The sequence below is a fragment of the Camelina sativa genome, chromosome 12 (assembly GCF_030686135.1).
Source record: "Camelina sativa cultivar CO46 ecotype springtype chromosome 12, ASM3068613v1".
Lineage (NCBI taxonomy): Eukaryota > Viridiplantae > Streptophyta > Magnoliopsida > Brassicales > Brassicaceae > Camelina > Camelina sativa.
In genome coordinates, this window is record NC_141891.1 from 4514506 (window position 1) to 4538206 (window position 23701).

Consider the following 23701-nt stretch of genomic DNA (forward strand, 5'->3'; position numbering starts at 1 on the left):
GAGTTGGGTATTAAATAAACACGGTCGATAACTTTATACTAACACGAGGAAAGGCTCGTAGTATTAAAATCGAAAGTGATCCAAATTCAAGAGTGAATACAATAACAAAAACAGAAAAGATATGTGAAGGTAAAGAGAATTAAAAGTATATAAACCCCCAAAAAAACGTATAACAATCATCGTCTACGACATGAAAATCGCATATTTACCCACCAAAACCCTATTGTCTTTGTTGTATAGAAACAGACCAGAATCAAAACTGTAAGCTCCTTTAAGATATTAGCAATTCATAGCATAAATTTACCTGAACGAGTACTCACATCCACAAAACACACCACACACAATCTCTTTTCTGTAGCACCAACACAAGAAAGATTCTTCTTCAGCTCACTGGGTCTTCCTCAGCTCGGTGTCCCGGTCTCAGTAATTGCAGCTTCCTCTTTTATTTCTGGAGTTTTTATTTCTGGTGTGGGGCTATTTCCACGTTCACTACTCGAGCTGCTGCTATTAACCACTTCGCTGGTTTCAATCAATGGCAGAGTGTCTGTCATCGGTGAAGCAGAAACAGCAGGAAGAAGGGTGTTCTCATCTGAATTCTTCGGTTTGTTCAGAGCGTTACAATGAGGGCAATAGTATGTAATGTATGCGAAATCCTCTTTCCGAGCAAGTCCTGCGCAATTAATAAAACACATTGCAAAATTATGTTAGAACGAGTATATAATAGAAGATTCAGGTGAAACAATGATGCTTAAAAATTTGTTCACCGTTATGCATATGACAATTCCGACAAATGAGTGCAAATGATTGTGTGGGATCTTCGCCCACGAGTAGAGCCGCAACGCGTGAGATCCAACTGCCATCAGGAGCAGCATATCCCTGAGGATTGTAATGTTCAACCAACATCTGCTGGTTTTGCTCTGTAGTGCCAGGAAATCTCTCGGTTGTTCCGGAATGGTGAGACTCATCATCAGAATGATGTGCTGAAGTGCTCCCAGAACCGTGGGTTTTAGTGTTTGGTTGTCTTCGATTCCTCAACCCACGTGATTGGTTAACCTCCATGTCATTGCTCTTGCCCGAGGATGGATCGTGTTGGGATTCATCTCCTAAGTATACTTTCAAGCCTGAATCGGCACCCAATTTGGATGCCAGGACAGTTGCAGCAGCTGCCTTTGCAGCTGGGTCCGGGTCATATCTCTGCACCAAAACGCTTATGTTAGCACCAGCTCCAACCTCTTCAAGTCACAGTGGCAATAATTGATCTGTCTTTCGAGTTAGAAAAAACTACTTTATATACAGGCATGGATACATGTTATGGTGGCAATAACTACAATGAATTCCAACTGCCATACTAAGATTCCAACTTTCTATTTATAATCACTATATTCCCAAAAATATGAACTAGAATCTTCTAAGACATAGTCACTCACTATCCAGTAACTATGAATGATAATCGTTGGAAGAATCAGGACTTATCATAATCGCCAGTATCACAAATTCTCTATGTTCAAAACAAGACTAGTAACCTCACCTGAATAAGTTGTTGTGTAGTATAATAATTGGTCCTTTCTTTAAGCTCATTGATCTTAGCCAACCTTTCTGCTCGAAGCTTTTCCAAGGTCTTTTGATCTCTGCGGTCAACTATACAACACACAGAGAGACGATAAAAAACAATGAAGCTACTAGAACACACCAACATCTTAACCATGACATGAGCATATAAACGAAGGAAAAACACAAGACTCACACATCTTTGAGAAGCTGGCGATAGAGGAATAAGCAAGAGCAGATATAGCAGGTAAGAGAAACATTGGCAAGATCCTGAAACTCCTCATTCTCCAATCCAAATCTTCCGTTCTTGTTGTCAAGATCGCATAACCCACAGCAATTATCTAAAAAGGAAACATATTTTACCACATTATCGCAATCTATTTTCACCACACACTAACTAACAAAATATTTCAAAATCCATAATCCAATAGTGCTGCTGACCTCGAACAATACAGAGGAAACAATAAGATTTCTCGTGAGTTTCCTCCACGTAATCGATCTACGCTTCATCCTCGATAAAACAGAGGCTTCTTCCTTTGAGATATACTGAAGCCTCTTCTCAAAATCATCGCCTCTAACCCTAAATAACCCATTCCACAAACGCGAAAAGAACCCCTTTTGCTTCTTCTTCACGCTATCGGCGGTTACAGTCGCGGCCACGGCAGCGGCGGCGGAATCATTCGGCTCACCGCTCTCAACCACCGCTCCTTCCTGCTCCTGCGCCATATCCTAATATCACAACGTTCTCACTACCACCACTACCGAAACCGCTGCAAAAAAAATCAAAAACAATCGATTCCATCAGAACCTGAGGAGGAGGAGGAGAAGACTTAAGAAATCAGAATATGTTTTTGACTCGGGATCCGAGAATTGCCCACTTGCCTGATGATTCCGTCTTGATCTGGACGATTTTGAATATCTCGAAGAGTTAGAGAACAACTGGCGATGATGATTGTGGCCTTCGTCTCTCTCTCCGACAGTTTTCTTCTCCTTGGAGAAGCCAAAAGAGAAAGGGAGAGGGGAAAGGGGAGGGGAGGGATTCGAGATCCACCGGTACAGCCCAGCCACCTCGACGTCAATGCACGTGATTCCCACGTGCTTCTGTCTCAATTTCTCGACCCATTACTAGCCCACTATCTTTTAATTTTATTGGGCTTCGGAAAAAAAAAATTGAATATATGGATAACTAAAAAACAAATTTACACACCCAGTGGGACTCGAACCCACAATCGCTTGATTAGAAGTCAAGCGCCTTATCCATTAGGCCATGGGTGCTTGTTGACTTTGTTGAGCACAAGTATAAATTTATTTATTACTAGGACAATGAAGCAGTTGAGTTCCTGGTGAACACTCATAGGGGTGGGCACAAGGCCGGTACTTGCTATTTTAGGGATTCTTGTTACTTGACTAGTTGACTTTCCTTGTACGAGTAATAAAATTTTGTGCTTGGCTTGTTGAACACGAGTACTTGTAATTCCGAATACTTGCTAAAACATGATTGGGTATGATTGGTAACATATCCAAAGCTATACAGAAACACTGTAAGCTGAAGGTAAGCTTGAGCTGTAAGCTATTACGAAATAATGTAAACTGTAATTAAAAGTTGTATATGAAAGATATATAAAAAAAGCTGAGAGTGAAGTTATTAATTATATTTTTAGTAAAATTTTTGTGATTGGTAAAAAATCAAAGTCGTACCACTTGTACCACTTTGTTTGTGTTTACCAATCAAACTCATTGACTTGCAAGTTACTTGTCTTGTCTTATTACTTTCAAGAGAAGTTGGGATGAAGATTTTCTTGAGGTTTTGCCATTTCACGATGTTGTTTAGATGAAGGTCTTGGTTCAAGACCGACACCCATAAGTAACAAGTTGGTTGCTTGAAGCATGATGGGGGATGTATTTTAAGCCATAAAAAATAAACATGGTAGCCTAGCATAAGTATATGCTGCTATAATGTTGTATCATTTCATAATTGGAGATGTATAGAAAAGGAGGCAAATCATGTGGGAACGATAAAGAAAACTATGTCTCAAACATGCAATTCCTAATCATTTCATTCATATTCAACATATAATGAGGTCCAACATAAGGGGAAAAGAAGAGAAAACATGCAAAACAAGAACAATAAACTGCATGCTAAATGAAACAAATGCAAAGACACAGATGCAAGTATACCCTTACAAGCAGTGACTAAAGATACAAGTAACTGGTAGTTAAACCATATTAAAGCTAAATGTAACTGCAACTAGCATTACACATCATACTAGATTGTTTATCCAATCAATGTCCATCATGAGGAAATTGTCCAGTTGTAAGTCTTCTACTGAGAACATTGATTCTGCATTTGCATCGGTTGGGAGATAATATTCATCGACTACCTCTGTAATCTCAATAGAAGCAGATACATCAGGGGACACAGAAACTTCAGAGGGAACCTGGGATGTTACCGTGAGAGTGGTGGCATGGGAAGGTACATGCACAACTGAGTAAGCATAGTTTGTTGAGATTGTTTGTATGTCGTGCTTGGAAAGAGGCCGGACATAACCTTCTGGAAGCTGCGGCTTTTTGTCTGTGGGAAAATTGAAAACTCCCTTCTCACCCTTAATGCAGAACAAAGCAGCATCATAGGCTCGAGCTGCCTTCTCTGGTTCATCATATGAACCTAGCCATATGCGTTTTCCAGTCTTTGGAACTCTGATCTCAGACACCCATTTGCCCCACGCCCTCTTTCGGACACCCTTATAGCATTTAAATCTTTGATCTTCATGAGATTCTTTGGGTGAAGACCTAAGAAAAGGAGCTTTAGGAGGAGAGGATGGCATTATTTTCCTAACAAAAACAAAATTTTCAGAGTAGTGTTTTACAATTTATGCATAAGTATAAGAACTATGGAGAATGAAAAGTAAGGGTATCAAAAGCAGAGAGAACAATTGTTTTGAAGTATGGAGCAGGTGGAGATGAAATGGAGAGGCACGAATGTTTATCAACAGCACGTGGCAGTGCATAAACTGCGATTGTGCCACCATAGTAGAATCCTCGTGAGTCGCATTTGCGGAGATCGACTAACAAGGTAAAAGCCAATTTATTTGTCAAGCATACGTTTCTTAAAGCAGAGACACCGCAAAAAAAAAAGTGAAAAGGGGCAGAAGAACTTATGGTTTATTAAAAGTCAGATGTCCGTTTTTCCCAAGTTGAGACACGCGTACGAATCACCGCAGTTTCTGAAGATACCATTCGATCAATCCAAGGCTAGCTAAAGTTCTGATATTTTTTTTCCTTATGTGTTAACCATAAACGCGTGAAAGCATCCATTAGATCAACAACCCTTGATAAAAACATTTGGAACCGTAACTAATTGTTGTATTCTTGTGATCCGAGGAACCAAGCTTATGGACATTGAATGGAGAGAAATATTAAACTCGAGAAAAGGGAAAGAGAAGAACGAAAGCTGAAATGGTCTGCAAATCTTCTGATATACATTAACTAGGATCATATAATCTCAATTACATAAATATATACTTAACTGTACAATGCACTAAAACATAATCTTGTAACTTCAATTGGAGAATCTTCTACTATCACCTAAATGAACAGCAAAGCACATCAGCAAATTACTAATTTGTGGAAACTACAAAAGGACATGTAAACACATCTAAGTATACATCAGGTAGTTATGGAAATTTACTGAGCAAACTCATTTAATTAGAAATATCTTGATTTGAATTCATTATTATTGGATTACTGTAATTGCTACCTCTCTCTTTTACGCATTGACTTGGCCTTCAATTACAGCAAATGACTAAATGCAGCACATACGAAAACGCGTAGGCGCCCGCTATATGGTGGATGAACGCCTAACACCTAACGCCTAACCGTATATATGAGAGTATAGGCGAGACATAGACGAAAATATATAAAAAGAATTTTATATTATCAAAATAGACATCTTTAAACAATTTCACTAAAATATTTACATAAAAAGATGTGGCAAGTTGTTTGATGTCACTTTATGGCAACCAAGGTAAGAAGTTCGAACTGTCTTACTATCCTTTTTTTTTAACTAAACATGCTTTAAACCAATAAAGGCATATTCGGCGCCGATTTTCACTTTTCCACCATTTTTTTTATTCTCTTTCATTTTTCCACCATATTTTTTTTAAAGTAAGTATATTGAATCCTATCTAAAACTCGAAGAGTTTATCAGGTTAACCAAATTTTTCCAACGCCTAGCCAAAATCACCGTGGCCAAGCACCGTACAACACTTTGGTGGTGTCTACAGGGCTGCACCCATCGAATTTTAGAACATTGAATGCTTAATGGAAAATATTTCATGCACAAAACTGATATTTATGTATCTTCTAAAGGGGCTCAAAGGATGGAATCCTAGCAAGTAACCATTTGGTTTCGCAGCTACTATGACTATTCAATTCATTACCAAAGAGACACTAAAGTGGGACAAAACATGTGTTCAGAAACTAGCAATGTCTTAGACCCTTCTTCCAAAATCCTCGGCTTATGGGTTTCTCTCAGGCTTTTATCACACCTTGTGAGCAGTTTCCTTGCCTTGTGTTTCATGCATCTCCACGCAAAAACACTCGTTTTTTCAAACCGTCTCACAAATATTATGGTGCAAAAGAGAAGTAGAGAGACTAATCTTTCACAAACATCTACAAGAAGCAGACAATGACAATTTATTTCTGAAAAAAATATACATACAGTAATAGAATTTTAGCCAATCAAAAGTGATTTAAAAAAAAAACAATTTTAGCCAAAAATATAATAATTTTGGTATGTAATAATTTCAATCTTAATATGGATAACAGATATTTCTGCATTTGAAGAAGATAAAAAAAAAAAAAAAAAAAAGAGTGGCTTTTATCTATCATATGGTCCATCATCATCCGCGTACTCTCGCATCTGGGGTCTGCTTCTTCTTCTTCTCGTTCTCGGTAACTTTCTGGGCAAAACCCTAATACTTATCTGAATTCCCTGATTAGGGCTTTGTTAAAGTTGTTGAATTTTTACAAAAGAAACAAAAATATGCGGGTTTATCCTCAAGAATCTGTTTTGTTGTTTCCTTAATTTTACAGTACAAACGATGTTGGGTTTGATTCATGTACTTGATGAGCTCGTCAATGGTCTTATGCCACTGCTTATCCTTCAATAGCCAAAACCCACTTCCTGAATCATCATCTCTTCGTTATAAGCCCTGTGAACCGATTTCGTTGTGTGGTAATAAGAGAAGAAAGAGGCTTTCGAGGTTTGTTCCCAGTGCAGAGAATAATAATAAGAGGAGAAGAAGCTGGTGGCAGAGGTTTTTCTTTGACGATGAAGGGAATTGGCTTGGTTTGAGAGACGACGAAATTGTTGATGAAGCATCTGAGGTTGCTAAGGATGATGAGATGTCTGATGAAGAGAAGTTCGAGACTTGGAAGAGACGAGCAGAGGCTATTGTGGAGTTACGTGAAGGTCAGGAGGAGATTGTTGGTAATGATGATGTAGGTAGTAATGGTAGTAATGTGAGCAAGAAGAAATGGGAGGATTGGATTGTGGATTCTGATGATACTTTAGTTGAGTCTTGGAGTCGAGACTCTGCTGGTAGTGAGGGAATTGATGATAATATTGAGCTTGATGAATTGAGGATTCCAGATGGTGGGTTGGTTAAGATGGTGAGGGATATGGTTTTGGGAGCTGAAGAGGAAGATATTTTATACGAAGACCGTGTCTTTCGTTATGCATCTTCTAAATCGGTGAGTTATGAGATATAGTTTCACTATTTTACATAGCTCTTTGTATTGATCTTGTTCCTTAATTGATGTTTTACATGATTCTTAGTCTCTGTGTTATTGATTGTAACTGTTCTTCAAGATGACTGATCAATGCTTATTGACATTGTAACTCTTTACAGGCAAAGTTTTTGGCGGTATTAATACTCATTCCTTGGGCGTTAGACTTTTTGGCCCATGATTATGTCCTTATGCCCTTCTTAGACAGGTGATTTCTTTATTCTTGCTGTTAATTTCTCCAGATTATGTCTCTACGTTGTGTTAGTCCCCAGTTTGATTATTTAGTCTGTGCCCTTTACTCATAGATATGTGAAGACTGTACCACTTGCTGCCCAGACGCTTGATGTGAGACGAAATCAGAAGCTAGAGATGGTAAAGGACCTTAATAGAGAAAAAGCTAGGTACCGTCTTGAAGTTGAGATTGGCAAATCTCCGCCTCTTTCTGACGATGAGTTATGGTGGGAGATGCGGGGTAAAGCGTAAGACTCATCTTGATCTTGATCTTGTACCAGATAGTTAATTTCCAGGCATAGACTCACTGTGTTTCTTTTTTTGTGTTCCTCCCTTCGGTTTCTTTAACAGTTTGGAGTTGCGAGATGAGTGGAGATTAGAGAACCGGAAAGCATTTGCCAACATATGGTCTGATATGGTGTTTGGAATCTCCTTGTTTGTTCTTTTGTACGCCAATCAGGGTAGAGTAAGTTCTCCTTTCCCACCGAGATTTAGCCCACCAAAAATGGCATTCTAAGTTATCTTTCAAGCTGCTAGCTGTTAAACACATTTGTTTAACATTTGCATTTTAATGGTTTTTTTTCAGGTAGCCTTGTTAAAATTTACGGGATATAAAATCATAAACAACATATCAGACACGGGAAAGGCATTTCTCATCATCCTGATCACTGACATTTTCTTGGGGTAAATGTCCAAATCTTTGCATTCGTTAAGAGCAACCACCAGAAATGAAGCTTATAACAAAGTTAAAGTGAAAGCTGTTACTCTCCTAATAACCCTATATTAGCGGTAGATAGGCTCTGTAGATAGCTCGTTGTGCAAAGAAGGTATATAACTTCATGCTTCTCTATATAGGTACCATTCTGAATCTGGATGGGAGACATTGTTAGAGATAATAATGGAACATTATGGTCTTGAAGTTGAGCAATCTACTATTACCATCTTTATCTGTCTAGTTCCCGTTATTATGGACGCTTGTGTTAAGCTCTGGGTATCTTCTTTTCTCCTTTTACATCCTCTTTTGATTTATGCGTCTCTCCTTTGGTTCTTCTGCTTTGCTCATTATCTCTTCTTTGCTCATAAACTGTTTTTCGTTTAATGCAGCTGTTCAAGTTCCTTCCAAGACTGTCTCCAAGAGTTTCCAACATTTTCCAGGAGATGAAACGACACTGAGTAGTATCCACCATTGAAACCCTCCACTTGAGCTCTCTGCTTCTATCACACAAACCATTCTTCAGCTTTCATTACTTTCATATATACATATAAGAGAACATAGGCCATTTTTTTGTCACTCATCATGACATTTTTTTGTTGAATTGTTGGTGTAAGAATTGAGAAAGAGCAAATGCTCTCCCACCAGTACTTTGTCATGTACACAATAAACAAACCTACAAAAGACAAAAGAAACCCGTTGGGCTTTGGGTCTATGCTGATTTGTGAAACAGGAATCTTCAATATGGTTAAGCTATGTTATGATTTATCTTTATCTTCGTACATAAATCTTCAAAAAATTTAGATATGAAAAACAAGCTGTAAGGAATTACAAAAGTCTCTTCACCCTTTTACTTGCCTATTGTTTTTGAATGTAGATTTAATGATTAAGAATTAAGAGCTCAAACTTCCACACAAAACTCTCATGCCTTTGTTGACTCAAGATACTTTTCTCTCTTTTGGACCAAGCTCAATGTCTTAAAAGCCGACCATGCAAATAAAATGTACAAGGTTTTGATTAGCAAAAAGCTATAATGGCATCTTTCACTAATCTAATATATATATATATATAATCATTGAATATTAGCATAAAACTAACAACAAATAAGGTTAGCTTCTTCTTTGCTACTAGGTTAGCATCTATATTACCGTCTACTAGGACCTCTAAGCGAATCAGGTAGAGACAGTAATCTACAACGTACGGTCTGTAATAGTAGTTATTAATTGACATACCTGTAATTACCCCATTTTGTATGGCGGATATCACGGGGCCATTCAAATAAATAATCATCACTGTTATAAAGCAAAAACAATAAATTAAACTGACATCATTAATTTACATCATTTGCTAATAATTTTTGGTCAAAATCTGAAGCTGACGAAGTCCAAAGCACACAGAATCGTGTCAGAAATTAAAAGCATTACTTGTCCAAAAACAAGACAATGTCTCTCCTTTGTTTTTTCATGTTTATCGTACTTTTAAAAAAAAAATATTGGGACAAGAAATTGTAAAAGTGAAAACGTGACCAGTATGAAAAAAAAAACAGTTCAAGTGGTATTAAAGATAGGGAAACTACGTAAAATAAGAAGAGGGAGGAGGCAAGAGAAAAATAGACATAGATGGAGGAACCAGGAATGTCTGAGTCTCTGACAACACTTCCATTCAAAGCCAACCCTTGCAGCCTTTGACCAAATCTTAGCCATTCGTTACGTGTAACTCTCATTTCAAGACACAAGTACAATAGAATAAACATGTGAAGATAGATTTTGTTTTAAGTAAGAAATAAGATCATCCTAAAAGGTAAAATCTAAATTTCCAAACACAAGAAGAATGAAATCAAATCACATTGTATGATTATGTATAAATTTTGTTTAAAATTTAAAGTCCTATTTATAGTTGACTAAAACTCTAATGCAAAAGTGAGATAGTAACTAAATGTGGAAAATGGAATTTATCCGGTGATGGTATTAGATAATAGATAGGCATGTTTAATGTCTACGACCAAAACATAAGCTTGTTTTCAATATGTCACAAATGAACTTCACATAAAGATGAAACACAAGTTGTTGACCAAAAAAAAAAAAGATGAAACACAAGTTAACAAAATCTTTACGCATAGTTTTAGAAGGTACATAAAATAGAATTTATCATTTTGACCAAGAATTTATTTTGTAATGTGTAACACAAGAATTACCAAACTATGCACGAGGTTCAAATATTGTGTGTCATTACTATTAATAACTTGAAAAATCCAGTCTAGCTAGTCATAGCCTAATTGATTAAAATCCTAAGAATCTAAGAATTAAATTATGATTCTATAAAACCCCCTAAAAAAGAAAAAAGAGTTGTTAAAAAGGGATTAAATTGGTTTCAAGAAACAACAGCTCATCTTCTTCTTTGCCCCGCCAACTTCGGATCCCTTCTTCTCTCCTCCACCTTCTCTCCATTTTCTTCCCTTCCAATTTACTTCTCAAGAAGTTAACCCCAAACCCACAAAAACAAACAACAAAAAAACTATTTTTTAATTATTTTCTTAGACAAAGAGAGAGAGGGAGATTTTGGGGTTTGGTGTTCTTCTCCTTCTCTGCATTGGAAGTTTTCTTCTTCTTTTTTTAAATCTTCCTTGTAAGATTTTTGATTAAATGGGTAACGTGACGTCAAATGTAGCGGCCAAGTTCGCATTCTTCCCGCCGGAGCCGGCAACATACGGCGTCACAAAGGATGAAGAGACCGGGAAGCTGGTCTTTGCAGGAGTGTCGGCCGACAAGAACGTCGAAGTCCACCAGCTCACCACAAAGTCTGGCAACAAAGTTGTCGCCACGTTCTGGAAACACCCTTTTGCGAGATTCACGCTTCTATATTCCCATGGCAATGCCGCTGATCTTGGCCAAATGGTTGAGCTTTTCATCGAGCTCCGTGCTCATCTCCGCGTCAACATCATGAGGTATATCATCATTTAATTAAACACACCTGAAAAAAGAACAAAAACCTCAAAGCTTTTACAGCGGGTTTTGTTATATTCTAAGGTTTGACTTGATTTTTTTTTTTTTTTTTAATGTTCTGATGGCATTTGAAACAGTTATGATTATTCAGGCTATGGAGCTTCAACAGGAAAGGTAACAAAAGAAAAATCATTTGAAATTACAAAACCTTATTGTGATTTTCAGATGTTTTTGTTTTCTGACTTTTTTTTTTCTGGTTCTTTTTGTATAGCCGTCTGAATTCAACACATATTATGACATAGAAGCAGTTTACAATTGCTTGAGGACTGTTTATGAGATCAAGCAAGAGGAGATAATTCTCTATGGACAATCTGTAGGAAGTGGTCCAACGCTGCACATGGCTTCTCGGTTGAAGAGGCTGAGAGGAGTTGTTCTTCACAGTGCCATTCTCTCTGGAATTAGAGTCTTGTATCCTGTCAAAGTGACGCTCTGGTTTGATATATTCAAGGTAAGAAAAACACACACAAAACAAAATGTGTCTTTGGTTGGGTACATAGTCTGGTCCTGTCTCATCTCTTTGTTTTTGAATGTTTTAATGCAGAACATAGACAAGATCCGCCATGTCAACTCCCAAGTTCTTGTCATACATGTATGTAAAAGATTTACTTGTAGATTTGTGTTGTGTGTCTTCCTTCATTCTGTTTATTTGTGCTGATTGATTTGTGATGATGAGCTGCAGGGCACAAATGATGAGATTGTTGATTTGTCTCACGGGAAAAGATTATGGGAACTGGCGAAGGAGAAGTATGATCCCTTATGGGTGAAGGGAGGAGGGCATTGCAACCTCGAGACTTACCCTGAGTACATCAAGCACCTCAAAAAGTTCGTAAACGCAATGGAGAAACTCTCTCTAACCAATCCACCGGCCAAACAACTAACTAATGAGCCCAGTATCACCGAGACTAAGCACAATCGGTGCCTGAAATTTGGGAAAAGGTAGCAGCAGAATCAGAAGACATTTGGTTTGGTAGATTCCTTCTTTTGACATCGCATGTGCTCTCAACTCGGAACACTCGGAAGCTTGTGCAAAAGTCATTTCTTCAATGTGATCAAAACCAACGCTAAACAGAAGGGTCACAGACAACTGCGGAACAGAGATCATCTAGGGAAGTATTTCAATGTAGAACGTTGCTCTGTTTTGGGGTGTTTGCTCGATGTTCAATCTCCTGTAAAAATGTAGCACCAAGTTTGGGGGTTTCTGTAGCACATCATTTACTTGTAGGAGAAGAAACAGAGAAAAAATGTAATCACCATTTTCTTCAACCTACCTACTAGTGTTCCTTAGCGAGACAAACAAGTACAGTGCCTATGCTACTTGGAATTATTATATCAATTTGCCAAAGAAAGTACCACAAAAATACTCTCATAAATTCATAATACAACTATACAACTGGGATCAAGAGTACTAAATCATCTTAAGTTCTATTTGTCTCGTCTGGAGAATCTTGAGCTACTCTGCTACAACTTAAATCGGTGTCTATGGAAGATTCATGATGAATGAAGGACGAATATTCATCATCATCTTTGGGTGGCTTATAGTCTTTACCCCTCCAAATCACGACCTGCTCCTTGTCGAATGTCACCAGGATGCAAGGGACCAAATCCTTCACACAAACTTACATGTTAGTGTTTGTTAAAACAGAAACCTCATGCAGTAAAGAGGACTCCAAAGCTTGACCAGAAAATGAAGCTGGACAGCAAAAACAAAAAGTGAAAGAAACAGGAAGAAACAGCTCACCCTAAGCTTTGCTCCAATTTTCTTGTAATCCTTTCTCTCTAGTCCCAAGCAATCAATCCGTACCAATTCACTCACGAGGAAAGCATCTCTCACCATCGGAACAAGACTACCGTAATAGCCATTCTTGGCTGAAACAAATGAATTCAGGAAAAAAGTGATTAAGCATATTGATACCACCAGCATTTCAAAATAAAAAAGACAGGGAAAAAGTATGGACCTAGTTTTGTCAGGGCAGGAACTGCTAGCCCTTTCTTTCTCATAGCTTTGGTCTCTTCAATGCTTAAGCCATCAATTGCTGTTTTAATCAACCTAGGGTACACCGGTTCGTGAGGTTTCCACAACATCAATGGGATCTTGGGCCTTTTCTTGGGATCGTAGTTCCGCCCTCTATATAACACAAGGGTACCAGAGTGTTTAGACACTACTTGGCCAAACGTTTTGTCCTGTAACAACAAACAACATGGTTGTAAAGAGTCATTCTTTAGATTACATGGATCAAAAGACAAACAAGATAACATAAAATCATATACTCAAAAGGAACAATTTCAGATTCATAAAAGACAATACCTCAAGGTGGAAGATAACGTTCTTCATATCAAGAGTTGGGACTCCAAGACACTTGACACGAACTGCTTCAGCATGTTTCCAATGATTATAGATATCATTCAACATATTGTGAGTCAAACCATCTCGCCCTACACACACCACCAAAGCAACCACTTAACATAGAAATAGCAGTATACAAAAGAGACAAAGACACCCAATTTGATTGCTTCATCTGACCATAACAAAACCACATGAATAAGGGAGTGAAGAAGTGAGTACCAAGATTAACTTGTCTCTTAGTTTTGTTCCTCTGACAAAGCTCCACAAGAAATTTCCTTTCAGCTTCAGTAAGTGAAGCCCCTTGGATCTTCTCCCTAAGTTTCCTTCTTTTCTCTTCCAAGTTCGGATCCTCCACTCCGTCCACAGACTCTAACTTAGGATCAACGGCAGGAGCACAGACACCGGTCCATTCCCGGTCCAAGCGTTGAGGACCGAAAGGAGAATACTTTGGTTCTCTCAAACCAATTGGCCTAACATTTGAACTACTCTCCGTGTAACTGAACCGGAAATCAAAGGGAAGATCAGAGTGCATCTTCTTCACACCTTCCAGTGACGAAGGCGGGCGGTACTGCGGCTTCGGCTTCTTCTTCTTTTGGATAAAGTCATGATTTTCAGAGGATGTAGACAACGGCGGCGGTGGTTGAAAATTGTAATGGTCTCGGAGCCGTGAGGGTGACTCTGTTTGGTCTGAACCGCGGTGAAGGCGGCGGGTGAGAAGTGTAAAAGAGGATCGATTATGGCGGGAGAGACGAATTAAGAACATTTTGCTTCTACTCCGAACCTACCGGTTATCAAAAATTCGAAAATAGAGGGCTTTGTTAGGCCAAGCTAGGATATGAACCGCGTAGAGAGAGAGAGAGAGACAGAACCAAGATTGAGGCTTTATAATAGAGATAGTGAAGAAGTCGAAAGAGGCAGAGAAATCAAATGCACACTCGGAACCAAATCATATCAAATTCAGTTTCAGTCTTGTGTTAACGAGGTATCAAGGAAGGAAGAAGAAGAAGACGCTGGTCTCTTGGGTTGTTGTTGTTTGTTTCCCTACTTCCTCACCCTAAGATGGGCCTTTTAGATTAGACGGCCCATTAGTGAAGTTTAACGATTCAACCCCAATATCTCACCCAAATATGGGCCATTTATATTAGACAGGCCCATTAGTGAAGTTTGACTATTCAATCCCTGCCCTTGACCATGGCCCAAATATGGTAGATCCAAATTAGGGGTTGAATTTTTATTAGTTTTGACAGTCCAATGGTAGATCCAAATTAGGAGGGTCTAAAAATTTATTTAAAAAAAAAAAAATGTATATAAGTAAAAATCATAATACTTACACACACTCAAACAAAACTTAGCATAGATATGAACGTGAAGCATAGAAGCTGTGAAGAACATCTGATTAATAATTAACAACAAAGATCAGCTTTAACCTCAAACGGAAAGGATACATGCAATCAAACTCCAACAAAGCATCATCGCGAGTTACACCGAAGCACCAATTGTTGAAAACTGGATCCGTGTCCATTGAAAAATTTCTAATACAAACACACTCACCAATCTAATTATGCCACGTATGTGGTTCTAAAAGTTTAAAAAAAAATCCAAAATTAGATCCTTGTCCATTGAAAAAATTACATTATCGATTTATTTTTTTGACATTATCTCAACTTGGATCCCCCCCGTTGGACTTGCTAACAGACAAATCCTTTTGATTCACTTTTAACTTTTCCTCCAAGTTTCCTTTTTATGTATAAAAATACATTGGTGGCGATTGGGTCTAAGGAGGAATACAACAAAGTTAAATCATTCTCTAGGTTTGTCACTCACACTGTCACTTGTCTAAAACCCGGTAGCAATGCCGTCAGCCGTGGCCGCATGTTTCTCGATCTCCGTCGCCACCAACAACGTGACTCTCTCCTCCACTACATCGCCACTCACATTTCCCATCCGTCGCTTTCCCTTCCCGCGGACGAGGCAATACTCTTATTCAGCGGTGTTTCGTTGGATCCAAGCCTAATACGATCCTCGTTGCTGAGAAGATCTGTGAGGCTAGTGTAAAGCTCTTGGAGGATTTCGCGAATGTCGACCGCTCGTATAACATGACTAGGCTAAACATGACCCCCGAGGAGCTGAATACTAAGGTCTCTCTCTGTAACGCTTCGATCGTGCATAGTGAAACCAAGGTTGGCCGTGATGTCTTTGAATCGTCTCGCGGACGGTTGAGGACTCTCGGACGCACTGGTACATGCAACGTGGATCTGAGTGCAGCCACGGACTTTGGATGTCTGTTCGTCAACGCGCCGAGGCCTAACACCATCGCTGCTGCTGAGCACGCAACCGCTCTTATGCCTTCCATGGCCCAAGCTGATGCCGTGTCGTCTGTGTGATGGAGTTGCAGAACCAGAACCGGAGAGAAGAATATCAAACCGGATCGGAGTTCGGAACCGGAGATAATGCACAATATAAATCGCTGTCTTTTAATTAGTTGTGTCGTCTTTGATTATTGTTGCTGAGTCAATAAGAAGAAAGTGTCTCCTGTTGTGTATGGATCCACTTCTTCCACTTTCCCAATTTCCGTAGGTAGTTGTAGGAGCAGAGTCTCCAACGTTGTTTCATTCCTTTATATATCAAAGAAAAGCCAAAAAAAAGAGGCAATATCAATTGCCCAAAAATTATCGTGTTCTTGTTTTATCTGCAACAAACATTACTTTGTTCTGTTTTCTAAAGCTTTGACTATAAAATCATCGCTAACACTGTGAAGAAGGCTGATTAGTAACTTACTTTCCTTTCCATGGCTATAAGTCAAGCTAGCTATACAGTAATCAAGGCGTTTAATGTGAAAACAAAATCAACATACAGTAATCATTATAAAAAAAAGCCAAACAAATACAATGCATGCAAAGTCCCTACTGTAGACCGGGATAAAACTGAAACAAGAGTAATTGCTTTAAGTTTATACAAAAGTAATTGAAGCTCTCCGGATTTTAATACTACTTTCTTAATCGATCTCCACAATTTGAGGCCTCGCCTCCTCTCTGTAGCTTTCTTGCGTATAAGTATATTTTCTCCTTCCTCTTCTTCTTAATGTTGGTACGTGAAGTCTTTGAGAGGTGAAGTGCTTTTTGGTGTGGAAAATAGCTAGAGAAGTGCATATATAGGGGAGAGACACAAAATGATGTAAGGAAGGAAGTGACCACCCTGACATCACAATCTCGACTTCTGACGTCAATGTCTTTTTGGTTGAAAGTTAAAACATGTTTCCACATTACGGTGGCTACTAAATTCCTCCACGCTTTCATGTTTCAACGGTTTGCTTCACTTTGGCACAATTATTTTTCTTCTTCTCTTAGATTTTTCTCCTTACGTACGTATTATTTCCACTACCACTAGTCTCTAAAAAAAATCATTAGTAGTCCAATGGTATTCTACTCTCTGTCTTACATTCTATAATAGTCTTTCTGATGATGAAGATACAAGAGGTTCCGATCCAAAATCACAGAAAAGTACTACATTTCTCTTTTTATATATCTTTCATGCATATTTTCTACTTTAGTTATATTGAAGTAGGTAAGTTGCACCTGTAAAATCGTTTTTAAGATGGTCAACGGTCGATTTTTTATAATGCAAGACTATATGATTCTATGAATCATAAGTTAAGAATATTTATTTCTTCCAATGTACAGTATATAGCAATGTGCCTTGGTTTTGAGAATAATTGAATAGGTATTTAAATTTATAATAGAGAGACTGAAGAAATCCGAAAGAGGCAGAGAAATCAAATGCACACTTGGAACCAAATCATATAAACTTCAGTCTTGAGTTGAGGAAGGAAGAAGAAGACCCTGGTCTGGTGGGTTGTTTGAAGCCCTACTTCCTCACCAAAAGATGGGCCTTTTAGATTAGACAGGCCCATTAGTAAAATTAGACTATTCAATCCCTGCCCTTGTTAATGTGTTATACGGGACTTTGATTCATTTTAACTTTTCCTCCAAGTTTCCTTTTTCTGTATAAATACGTTGGTGGCGATTGGGTCTAACAACAAAGTTAATCAATTTCTAGGTTTTTCACTCACACAGTCACTTCTCTAAAACCGGTAGCAATGTCGTCACTCATACATTTCTAGGTTTGTCACACTGTCACTTGTCTAAAACCGGTAGCAATGTCGTCAGCCGTCGCCGCATGTTTCTCGATCTCCGTCGCCACCAAGAACGTGACTCTCTCCTCCACATCGCCTCTCTCACTCCCATCCGTCGCTTTCCCTTCCCGCGGACGACGCAATACTCTTATTCAGCGGTGTTTCGTTGGATCCAAGCCTACTACGATCCTCGTTGCTGAGAAGATCGGTGAGGCTAGTGTAAAGCTCTTGGAGGATTTCGCCAATGTCGACTGCTCGTATAACATGACCCCCGAGGAGCTGAATACTAAAGTCTCGCTCTGTGACGCTTTGATCGTGCATAGTGAAACCAAGGTTGGTCGTGAGGTGTTTGAATCATCTCGCGGACGGTTGAAGGTTCTCGGACGCGTTGGTTATGGGATCGAAAACGTGGATCTGAGTGCAGCCACGGAGTTTGGATGTCTGGTCGTCAACGCGCCGAGGCCTAACACCTTCGCTGCCGCTGAGCACGCAATCTCTCTTATGGCTTCCATGGCCCAAACTTGTTAGTCTTGAAAGAGTTAATACAAGGAAATCTTTCGACTTATATACATACTCCTCAACAAACTGACTGCAGGATTAAGATCCCTTGAATGAGGTTTTCTGCGACTGAGAGCTAGTGGTAGAGTTTTTAATTTCCCAACTCGGCTTCTAATTAAGCACATTAACAATAGCTAACTCTCGAATATAAAGCTCAAAGAAAGATCAATTCATTGAATCAACATACAGTAATCATAAAAAAACAAGGCAAACAAATACAATGCAAAGTCCCTACTGTAGACCGGGATTGAACTGAGACAAGAGTAATTGCTTCAAGTTTGTACAAAAGTAATTAAAAGCTCTCCGAAATTTAATACTACTTTCTTAATCGATCTCCACAATTTGAGGCCTCCTCTCTGCAGCTTTCTTGCGTATAAAAATACCCCATCTCAGAGCAGCTTTAAGCTTAAGCCATCCAACTACAGCTTTCCCTGAGCCTCTACCTCCTTCTCTCCCATTACCCTTATCTATCTGAGCTTTATACTGATCACTGAAACCGTAACAGGACTCATCGTTATGACCAAACCCGCCTGATATCCCAAATGTCTTCAGCAAACTCTGCATATCATCGGTCTCAAGCATTTCAGAACTCCTCCCTCGAATTTCCTCCGTGAAAATATCTTCAAGGCCTCCATTATATGAGCCTGAAACAGAAGAACTCTCCATCGATGTGTAGTCTCGTAACTGATTACTAGGTTCTTGCACAAAAGGATACTCTATCAGATGCTGAGGAACTGCTGAGTAGCCATTCGCAGTCTGCAGAGTCTTTTGCTGCGTTTGATGGTTCTGAGCCATTTTTGGCCCCGGCAAGCTTTTCATTTCCTTCTTAGCAACAGCTGGTAAGCAATTCAATAGCTTATCGTCATACTCAACCGCTTTATGCCAGTTCTCGTAAGCCGTCTTCACCAAAATGTCTGCAGAAATCTGTTGAATTGCAAAAATAGTTCAAAAGTTTTTATCACTATTTGAGTATGATCTTTAGAGACTGCAGATTCTAGAGAGAAGAAGAAGAAAAAAATAAGCTAGCTTTACAGCGGAATGCTTAACCTTTTGGTCATGGTTAAGAGAGTCCAGAGATAAGAAGTGGCCATTGGCAATTAGGCCTCGGAATTCATATATATGATTAAAGACAACGCCTGTCGCATGTGTTTGCTCTGTGTAATAGACGTAAAGTTTCCCATCTAAGACACAGGTCTTTGCGTGCCCCACCGTGTTATCCCACATTTTATTTGACATTCCACTCCCAAGTAACTGTTAAAACACACACCAAGAAAGACCATTAGCAAGAAAAAAATCATCTTCTTGTGTAGATGTTCTCAATATTAAAGATGGACATACGCTTCTTAGTTTCTGTGGATCCTTCATGAGTATCCGCAGGAAGTCTTCAACAGTCACGATGTTAGATTTCAGTAGCTTCTTGTGTAGTGCTCCATCTTTTGCTATTTTATCCAATCTCCAGACTTCATCATGTAAAGCCGGTGGATAATGTTTCTTGTATACTGCAAAAAAAAAACATTGCCAAAAGATAATCCAAGATTCAGGTAGAGAATCCAAGAAACTCTATCCCTCTGCGTATCAATTCAGTAAGATACTCACTTTCTCCTCTGTGATCTTTAACAGCAAATGGCTCTGTTTTAGCTTCACGAATGTGAAACCCCGAAGCATCCTTTACACCAAGTCTAAACTTTCTGCTCCTAATCCAGCTCGAATTGTCAGTGAAAGTAAGTTTTCCAAGAGTTCCAACACCTTCTTTAAGTATCACATGTCTGTCACCATTCAGGATGGGACGTTTTCCTTCGCGTTCTTTCACTTCAAAGCTTCCAAAATGTTCTCTCGTCCAATCTTTGTCATCTTCATCATTGAAGTCTCCATCTAACACGACAATATTCAGCTTTGCCATTGATTCTTCTCCCGTTTGGATTATATTTCCAGTGTTTGCATCTATAAGAACCACGTGAATGGCTGAGCTTTGCTCTCCCTCGACTTTCCCACCTGTGAATAAGTGATGAGGCATTCTTGTTCTGAACCGAAGTTGCAGGTTTTGTCCATCGAGGCCTTGAATCTTCTTCGGTTCTGGAGATCTGAACACTCAAATAAATGTAAAGATCATGGAACCATTCCAGCAAAGGATATAGTATATAACTAGAGAAAATACCTTGAAGTAGATTTCGAGCTCTCCAACCTCGACAAGGCATGTTCCACCTCTTCACTGACCTATTCATTGATCAACACCACTACCAGGTTTACACCTCCCCACAGGCTTCTCAAGATTTGGTCTATTTGGAAATTAAACTTCGAAATAGGATATCATACTCACAATTCTTCGAAATAATGGTTCCAAAGTCGAGCATAGCCTCTGCAGACTATCTACCTTGACAGCTTCCATGATGACACTGTAAAACAGTTTTTTGATTTCATACAACGACGTCTAAGAAAATTTGATGACCTTGCAAGGCTAAGCAAGACCATCGAAATTTTGAAAAACAAGATATTTTCACAGTACTATATTTTGGACAGTGTATTAATGAACATATCAAAACAAGGCTCCAATCCCAAAAGAGTTTACAATCACAGCCAAAAAATCGAAGTTACGATACAATAACACATGTTAAATATGAGTTACCTTGCCAAAGCAGGAAGCTTCTGTCTCTTTGATTCTGGCAAGGTCTCTGCATACTCTTGATTGTGTCCATGTCCTCTCTTGTTCATAGAATTATCCATTTAAAGTAAGTAACTTATCAATATCAGTGCCTAGAGAGATGAGAATTTAATGCACTTCCCTAAGTTGGAGAAAAAAAAAACATAAGTCCTACACTATGGAAGCTTCAGAGAAGAACACAGAAGAAATAGAAACAGAGATTAGTTGAATCTAGAACCAAAATCTAATATCTTCTTTTCTTTATCGAACTTTTTGTACAATCCACATGGAGTGGACGGTTTGCAGGAGTCACTGAACCGAGACCTGTTTCTTTTCATGGTAGATCTAAAGGCTTTTATGGATTCTGTCCCTTTTGAGTATTAGAATAATACAAACAGAGTACTTTAATGGCTGACGATAAAAAGAATAGAAAAATAAATACAGCTGTTTTTGTGAATGAAGGAATATTGAAAACCCGAAACCGCGTGATACCTGGACGATCATAATTATGTTAACCTAAGTGCGTTTGACTTCTCCACTTTTTGTCTCTTCTCAGCTCTTCTCTCTCTGTTCACGAACACTCATGTTTCTTGACGTCTGAAAAAGTCTTTGTTAGGTTATTAAGCAAAGAAGAAAACATAGTCCAAGTGAAATCTCTTGGTCCTCTTGTGCTTAGCTTAAGCCATGATATATCAATATCATAGTCATGCATCACATTCACATCTAGCTTCAATGCAGTCGAATTAATTCACAGACTTTTTTTATCTCAACGAGATATAACATTCAACAAACACAACATAACTCTAAGCTCGGGTTTGTTAGCTGTGGTACCTAGCTCACTCTTTGCTTTGGCTCTTGGTTATTGAGCATGTGATGGTTTGGGGTTGCCAATGAACATGAACCATACATAACGGCTTCTTATCTAAAAATCGAAGCAAGTGAAACTTCATGGTAGAGAAATGGACAATTTATATATGAAGAAAGTTAATACAGGGCCAAGCCTTTCTTTAGCTACATTTCCCAAAGGGCAAATCAAAACAAAAAACTACATATAAGGAGAAACGTGGAAGACAGGACTTTGCCTTTGACAATTAAACAATTTCCTTTACTTGAGTTGAGTTGTGAAAATCCAATTATCTCAGAGAGAAAATCTTCAAGGTAGACTGAGAAGTGCAATCAGTTTACTCACCTTCCCAACCTGATTGCCGAGCTCTCTTCTCCCACAAAGAAGTGATCTTCCTCTCCTTGATCAACAAAGCTTCAGCTCTCTCTCTAGCTGATTCACAAATCTCAGTAGCGGCATTGCACTTCTCAGCCTCCTTTTGGTACTGAGATGCAACCCTTTTAGCTTCAGCGAGGGTAACATTCATATGACGGCTATGCTCATCTGCAACTGCTTCTTGCAGCTTCAGCTCCTCGGTCAGAAGGTCTACAAACTGTTTCTCCATCTCCTGTTTGAGCTCTGGATCACCGCTTCCACAATCTGTTTACACCACAAATCAAAATTCATTTTCCAGTATCAAACACCAAAGAAGGAACAAAATGCATCATGTTGCGCAGGAAGGACATGGTAAAGTTGTCTGATCACAGATAACAACCAGAGTAACAGTGAGAAAATGACAAGCCTGTTCTGCCATCAAGCTTCTATCGGGATTGAAAACAGCTATTGATTCATCAAATGACTTGTAAGATCCAAGACTTAGAAAAACACCAGAAAAAATTGATGAAATTGGAAACAAGAAAGAAATTACGAGGGAACCGATCTGCAATATTACTTCCCTAGACAGAAATTTGAAAGCTCCTCAATAACTATATTGTAACATGAAGGAAACAAGACAGGCATAGCAGCTAAACAAATTGAAGCTCAGAATCGAGATCTAACCTGTGATAGAGAGATTTGCAAGCCCTGCAGACAAAAACCAAAAAAAAAGCAACTTGTTAAAACAATATACAAGTCGAGATTTTTTTTCTTACTGCTTAGACAACAAAAAGAGATTAAACCTAAATGAAACAGCTTGATTGAAAGATCCAATATTGAAACCAGACAAAATCAGATGCTACAGAGCAAGATCCAAATAAATTTCACCAAATCGAAATTTCGAGGAAAAGGGCATATCAAAATTGTGATCATTACTAAAAAAGGAACTAAATTTAACAAGACAAAGAAGTCGTAAACACGAATCCATCATAAGACGAGGAACATCTTAGATCCCAAATCAGAAAGACATACCAGGAGCAATCTGAAGGAGAGACAAAGGAGGTGGACAATCACAAACGCAAGGAGGACAAAGAGAGTTGGTACGAGGTGTGGATCCAACGAAACCCTTGTTGAATTTCCAATAAAGAGCAGGTCCACACACTACTAAAGCTGATACAACCGCGAATACCACCAGACATCTCATGCAATCTCCAGATCGACGAGCCATCGTTTTTGGAAGAAGAAGAACCCACAAATTTTGAATCGAATCGAACCGAATCAGAGTCGGAAGTGTTGCAGCAACAATGGCGATTAGTGTGTGTAAGATACTAACTGTCAGCGAAAATTAAAAAAAGTGAAGAATTGAAAATAAACAAACACAGCTTTTTTTAAGTGTTGATGTGCCAAACGCGGAGAAACTACAAGCAAACGTCGACGTTTTAACTGAGTCCGGTTCAGTTGTCGGTGGTGCGTTTTCGCACGTAATCACTGTAAATAAGTAACACTCAGTTCTTTTAAATAAATTACAATTTGACACCTTCTAATTTC

General features: G+C 38.8%; 6 protein-coding genes, 1 non-coding gene and 3 pseudogenes across 12 annotated transcripts; 4 read left to right on the forward strand and 6 right to left on the reverse strand.

Annotated features, from left to right (window-relative positions):
• Positions 1-32: 32 nt before the first annotated feature.
• On the reverse strand, positions 33-2780 carry LOC104730188 (uncharacterized protein At2g24330). The gene is made up of 6 exons (XM_010449321.3): positions 2431-2780; positions 1990-2318; positions 1745-1889; positions 1529-1638; positions 765-1194; positions 33-670 (listed from the first exon to the last, which is right to left on the reverse strand). Exons 2-6 carry the CDS (start codon positions 2272-2274, stop codon positions 402-404), a joined length of 1239 nt encoding a protein of 412 aa, XP_010447623.2. The 5' UTR covers positions 2275-2318; positions 2431-2780; the 3' UTR covers positions 33-401.
• TRNAR-UCU (transfer RNA arginine (anticodon UCU)) lies at positions 2751-2823 on the reverse strand. The gene has a single exon. It is a non-coding gene; the product is annotated as a tRNA-Arg (tRNA).
• A 755-nt stretch (positions 2824-3578) lies between these two features.
• Positions 3579-4513, reverse strand: LOC104733195 (ethylene-responsive transcription factor ERF015 pseudogene; annotated as a pseudogene). The gene has a single exon (XR_015574402.1). The product of XR_015574402.1 is annotated as an ethylene-responsive transcription factor ERF015 pseudogene (transcript).
• Positions 4514-6203: 1690 nt separating this feature from the next.
• Positions 6204-8994, forward strand: LOC104730189 (protein DAY-LENGTH-DEPENDENT DELAYED-GREENING 1, chloroplastic). 3 transcript variants are annotated; one of them, XM_010449322.3, is made up of 8 exons: positions 6204-6501; positions 6643-7302; positions 7461-7546; positions 7644-7817; positions 7921-8035; positions 8156-8253; positions 8425-8560; positions 8674-8994. In XM_010449322.3, exons 2-8 carry the CDS (start codon positions 6667-6669, stop codon positions 8740-8742), a joined length of 1314 nt encoding a protein of 437 aa, XP_010447624.1. In that variant the 5' UTR covers positions 6204-6501; positions 6643-6666; the 3' UTR covers positions 8743-8994. The 3 variants fall into 3 exon arrangements, 2 of the variants coding, with proteins under 2 accessions (XP_010447624.1, XP_087334704.1); XR_015574627.1 differs by having other exon boundaries at positions 6362-6501; positions 7644-7810; XM_087478578.1 differs by lacking the exon at positions 6204-6501 and having other exon boundaries at positions 6525-7302.
• A 1553-nt stretch (positions 8995-10547) lies between these two features.
• LOC104730190 (uncharacterized) lies at positions 10548-12550 on the forward strand. Its single transcript, XM_010449323.3, has 5 exons — positions 10548-11225; positions 11361-11397; positions 11495-11731; positions 11825-11872; positions 11963-12550. Exons 1-5 carry the CDS (start codon positions 10924-10926, stop codon positions 12221-12223), a joined length of 885 nt encoding a protein of 294 aa, XP_010447625.1. The 5' UTR covers positions 10548-10923; the 3' UTR covers positions 12224-12550.
• Positions 12516-14649, reverse strand: LOC104730191 (CRS2-associated factor 1, mitochondrial-like). Its single transcript, XM_010449324.3, has 5 exons — positions 13847-14649; positions 13589-13716; positions 13239-13464; positions 13022-13149; positions 12516-12887 (listed from the first exon to the last, which is right to left on the reverse strand). The coding sequence occupies exons 1-5, from the start codon at positions 14388-14390 to the stop codon at positions 12699-12701; spliced, it is 1215 nt and encodes a 404-aa protein (XP_010447626.1). The 5' UTR covers positions 14391-14649; the 3' UTR covers positions 12516-12698.
• Positions 14650-15479: 830 nt separating this feature from the next.
• On the forward strand, positions 15480-16011 carry LOC104733197 (D-3-phosphoglycerate dehydrogenase 1, chloroplastic pseudogene; annotated as a pseudogene).
• Positions 16012-17783: 1772 nt separating this feature from the next.
• Positions 17784-18287, forward strand: LOC147930172 (D-3-phosphoglycerate dehydrogenase 1, chloroplastic pseudogene; annotated as a pseudogene).
• A 178-nt stretch (positions 18288-18465) lies between these two features.
• On the reverse strand, positions 18466-21877 carry LOC104730192 (calmodulin-binding protein 60 F). 3 transcript variants are annotated; one of them, XM_087478226.1, is made up of 8 exons: positions 21787-21877; positions 20941-21552; positions 20635-20710; positions 20473-20531; positions 19914-20398; positions 19656-19816; positions 19365-19568; positions 18466-19241 (listed from the first exon to the last, which is right to left on the reverse strand). In XM_087478226.1, the coding sequence occupies exons 2-8, from the start codon at positions 21036-21038 to the stop codon at positions 18642-18644; spliced, it is 1683 nt and encodes a 560-aa protein (XP_087334352.1). In that variant the 5' UTR covers positions 21039-21552; positions 21787-21877; the 3' UTR covers positions 18466-18641. The 3 variants fall into 3 exon arrangements, with proteins under 3 accessions (XP_087334352.1, XP_087334353.1, XP_010447628.2); XM_087478227.1 differs by lacking the exon at positions 21787-21877 and having other exon boundaries at positions 20941-21097; positions 21194-21383; XM_010449326.3 differs by having other exon boundaries at positions 20941-21844.
• Positions 21878-21907: 30 nt separating this feature from the next.
• Positions 21908-23700, reverse strand: LOC104730194 (uncharacterized). The gene is made up of 3 exons (XM_010449328.3): positions 23186-23700; positions 22838-22861; positions 21908-22438 (listed from the first exon to the last, which is right to left on the reverse strand). The coding sequence occupies exons 1-3, from the start codon at positions 23379-23381 to the stop codon at positions 22137-22139; spliced, it is 522 nt and encodes a 173-aa protein (XP_010447630.1). The 5' UTR covers positions 23382-23700; the 3' UTR covers positions 21908-22136.
• Between the last annotated feature and the right edge of the window lies 1 nt (position 23701).

Coding starts and splice junctions, on each gene's coding strand:
- LOC104730188 (XM_010449321.3), bottom strand. CDS start 2,274: ATGGCGCAGGAGCAGGAAGGAGCGGTGGTTGAGAGCGGTGAGCCGAAT. Junction 1,890..1,989: donor TTTCCTCTGTATTGTTCGAG/GTCAGCAGCACT, acceptor TTTCCTTTTTAG/ATAATTGCTGTGGGTTATGC. Junction 671..764: donor GAATTGTCATATGCATAACG/GTGAACAAATTT, acceptor TTAATTGCGCAG/GACTTGCTCGGAAAGAGGAT.
- LOC104730189 (XM_010449322.3), top strand. CDS start 6,667: ATGTACTTGATGAGCTCGTCAATGGTCTTATGCCACTGCTTATCCTTC. Junction 7,818..7,920: donor TGGGAGATGCGGGGTAAAGC/GTAAGACTCATC, acceptor TTTCTTTAACAG/TTTGGAGTTGCGAGATGAGT. Junction 8,036..8,155: donor TGTACGCCAATCAGGGTAGA/GTAAGTTCTCCT, acceptor GTTTTTTTTCAG/GTAGCCTTGTTAAAATTTAC.
- LOC104730190 (XM_010449323.3), top strand. CDS start 10,924: ATGGGTAACGTGACGTCAAATGTAGCGGCCAAGTTCGCATTCTTCCCG. Junction 11,398..11,494: donor ATGGAGCTTCAACAGGAAAG/GTAACAAAAGAA, acceptor CTTTTTGTATAG/CCGTCTGAATTCAACACATA. Junction 11,873..11,962: donor CCCAAGTTCTTGTCATACAT/GTATGTAAAAGA, acceptor GATGAGCTGCAG/GGCACAAATGATGAGATTGT.
- LOC104730191 (XM_010449324.3), bottom strand. CDS start 14,390: ATGTTCTTAATTCGTCTCTCCCGCCATAATCGATCCTCTTTTACACTT. Junction 13,717..13,846: donor TAAGAGACAAGTTAATCTTG/GTACTCACTTCT, acceptor TGGTGTGTGTAG/GGCGAGATGGTTTGACTCAC. Junction 12,888..13,021: donor AAATTGGAGCAAAGCTTAGG/GTGAGCTGTTTC, acceptor GTTTGTGTGAAG/GATTTGGTCCCTTGCATCCT.
- LOC104730192 (XM_087478226.1), bottom strand. CDS start 21,038: ATGGATAATTCTATGAACAAGAGAGGACATGGACACAATCAAGAGTAT. Junction 20,399..20,472: donor AGCTCGAAATCTACTTCAAG/GTATTTTCTCTA, acceptor TTGAGTGTTCAG/ATCTCCAGAACCGAAGAAGA. Junction 19,242..19,364: donor CTCTTAACCATGACCAAAAG/GTTAAGCATTCC, acceptor GCAATTCAACAG/ATTTCTGCAGACATTTTGGT.
- LOC104730194 (XM_010449328.3), bottom strand. CDS start 23,381: ATGGCTCGTCGATCTGGAGATTGCATGAGATGTCTGGTGGTATTCGCG. Junction 22,862..23,185: donor TCTCCTTCAGATTGCTCCTG/GTATGTCTTTCT, acceptor TTTTGTCTGCAG/GGCTTGCAAATCTCTCTATC. Junction 22,439..22,837: donor TGCAAATCTCTCTATCACAG/GTTAGATCTCGA, acceptor TGGTGTAAACAG/ATTGTGGAAGCGGTGATCCA.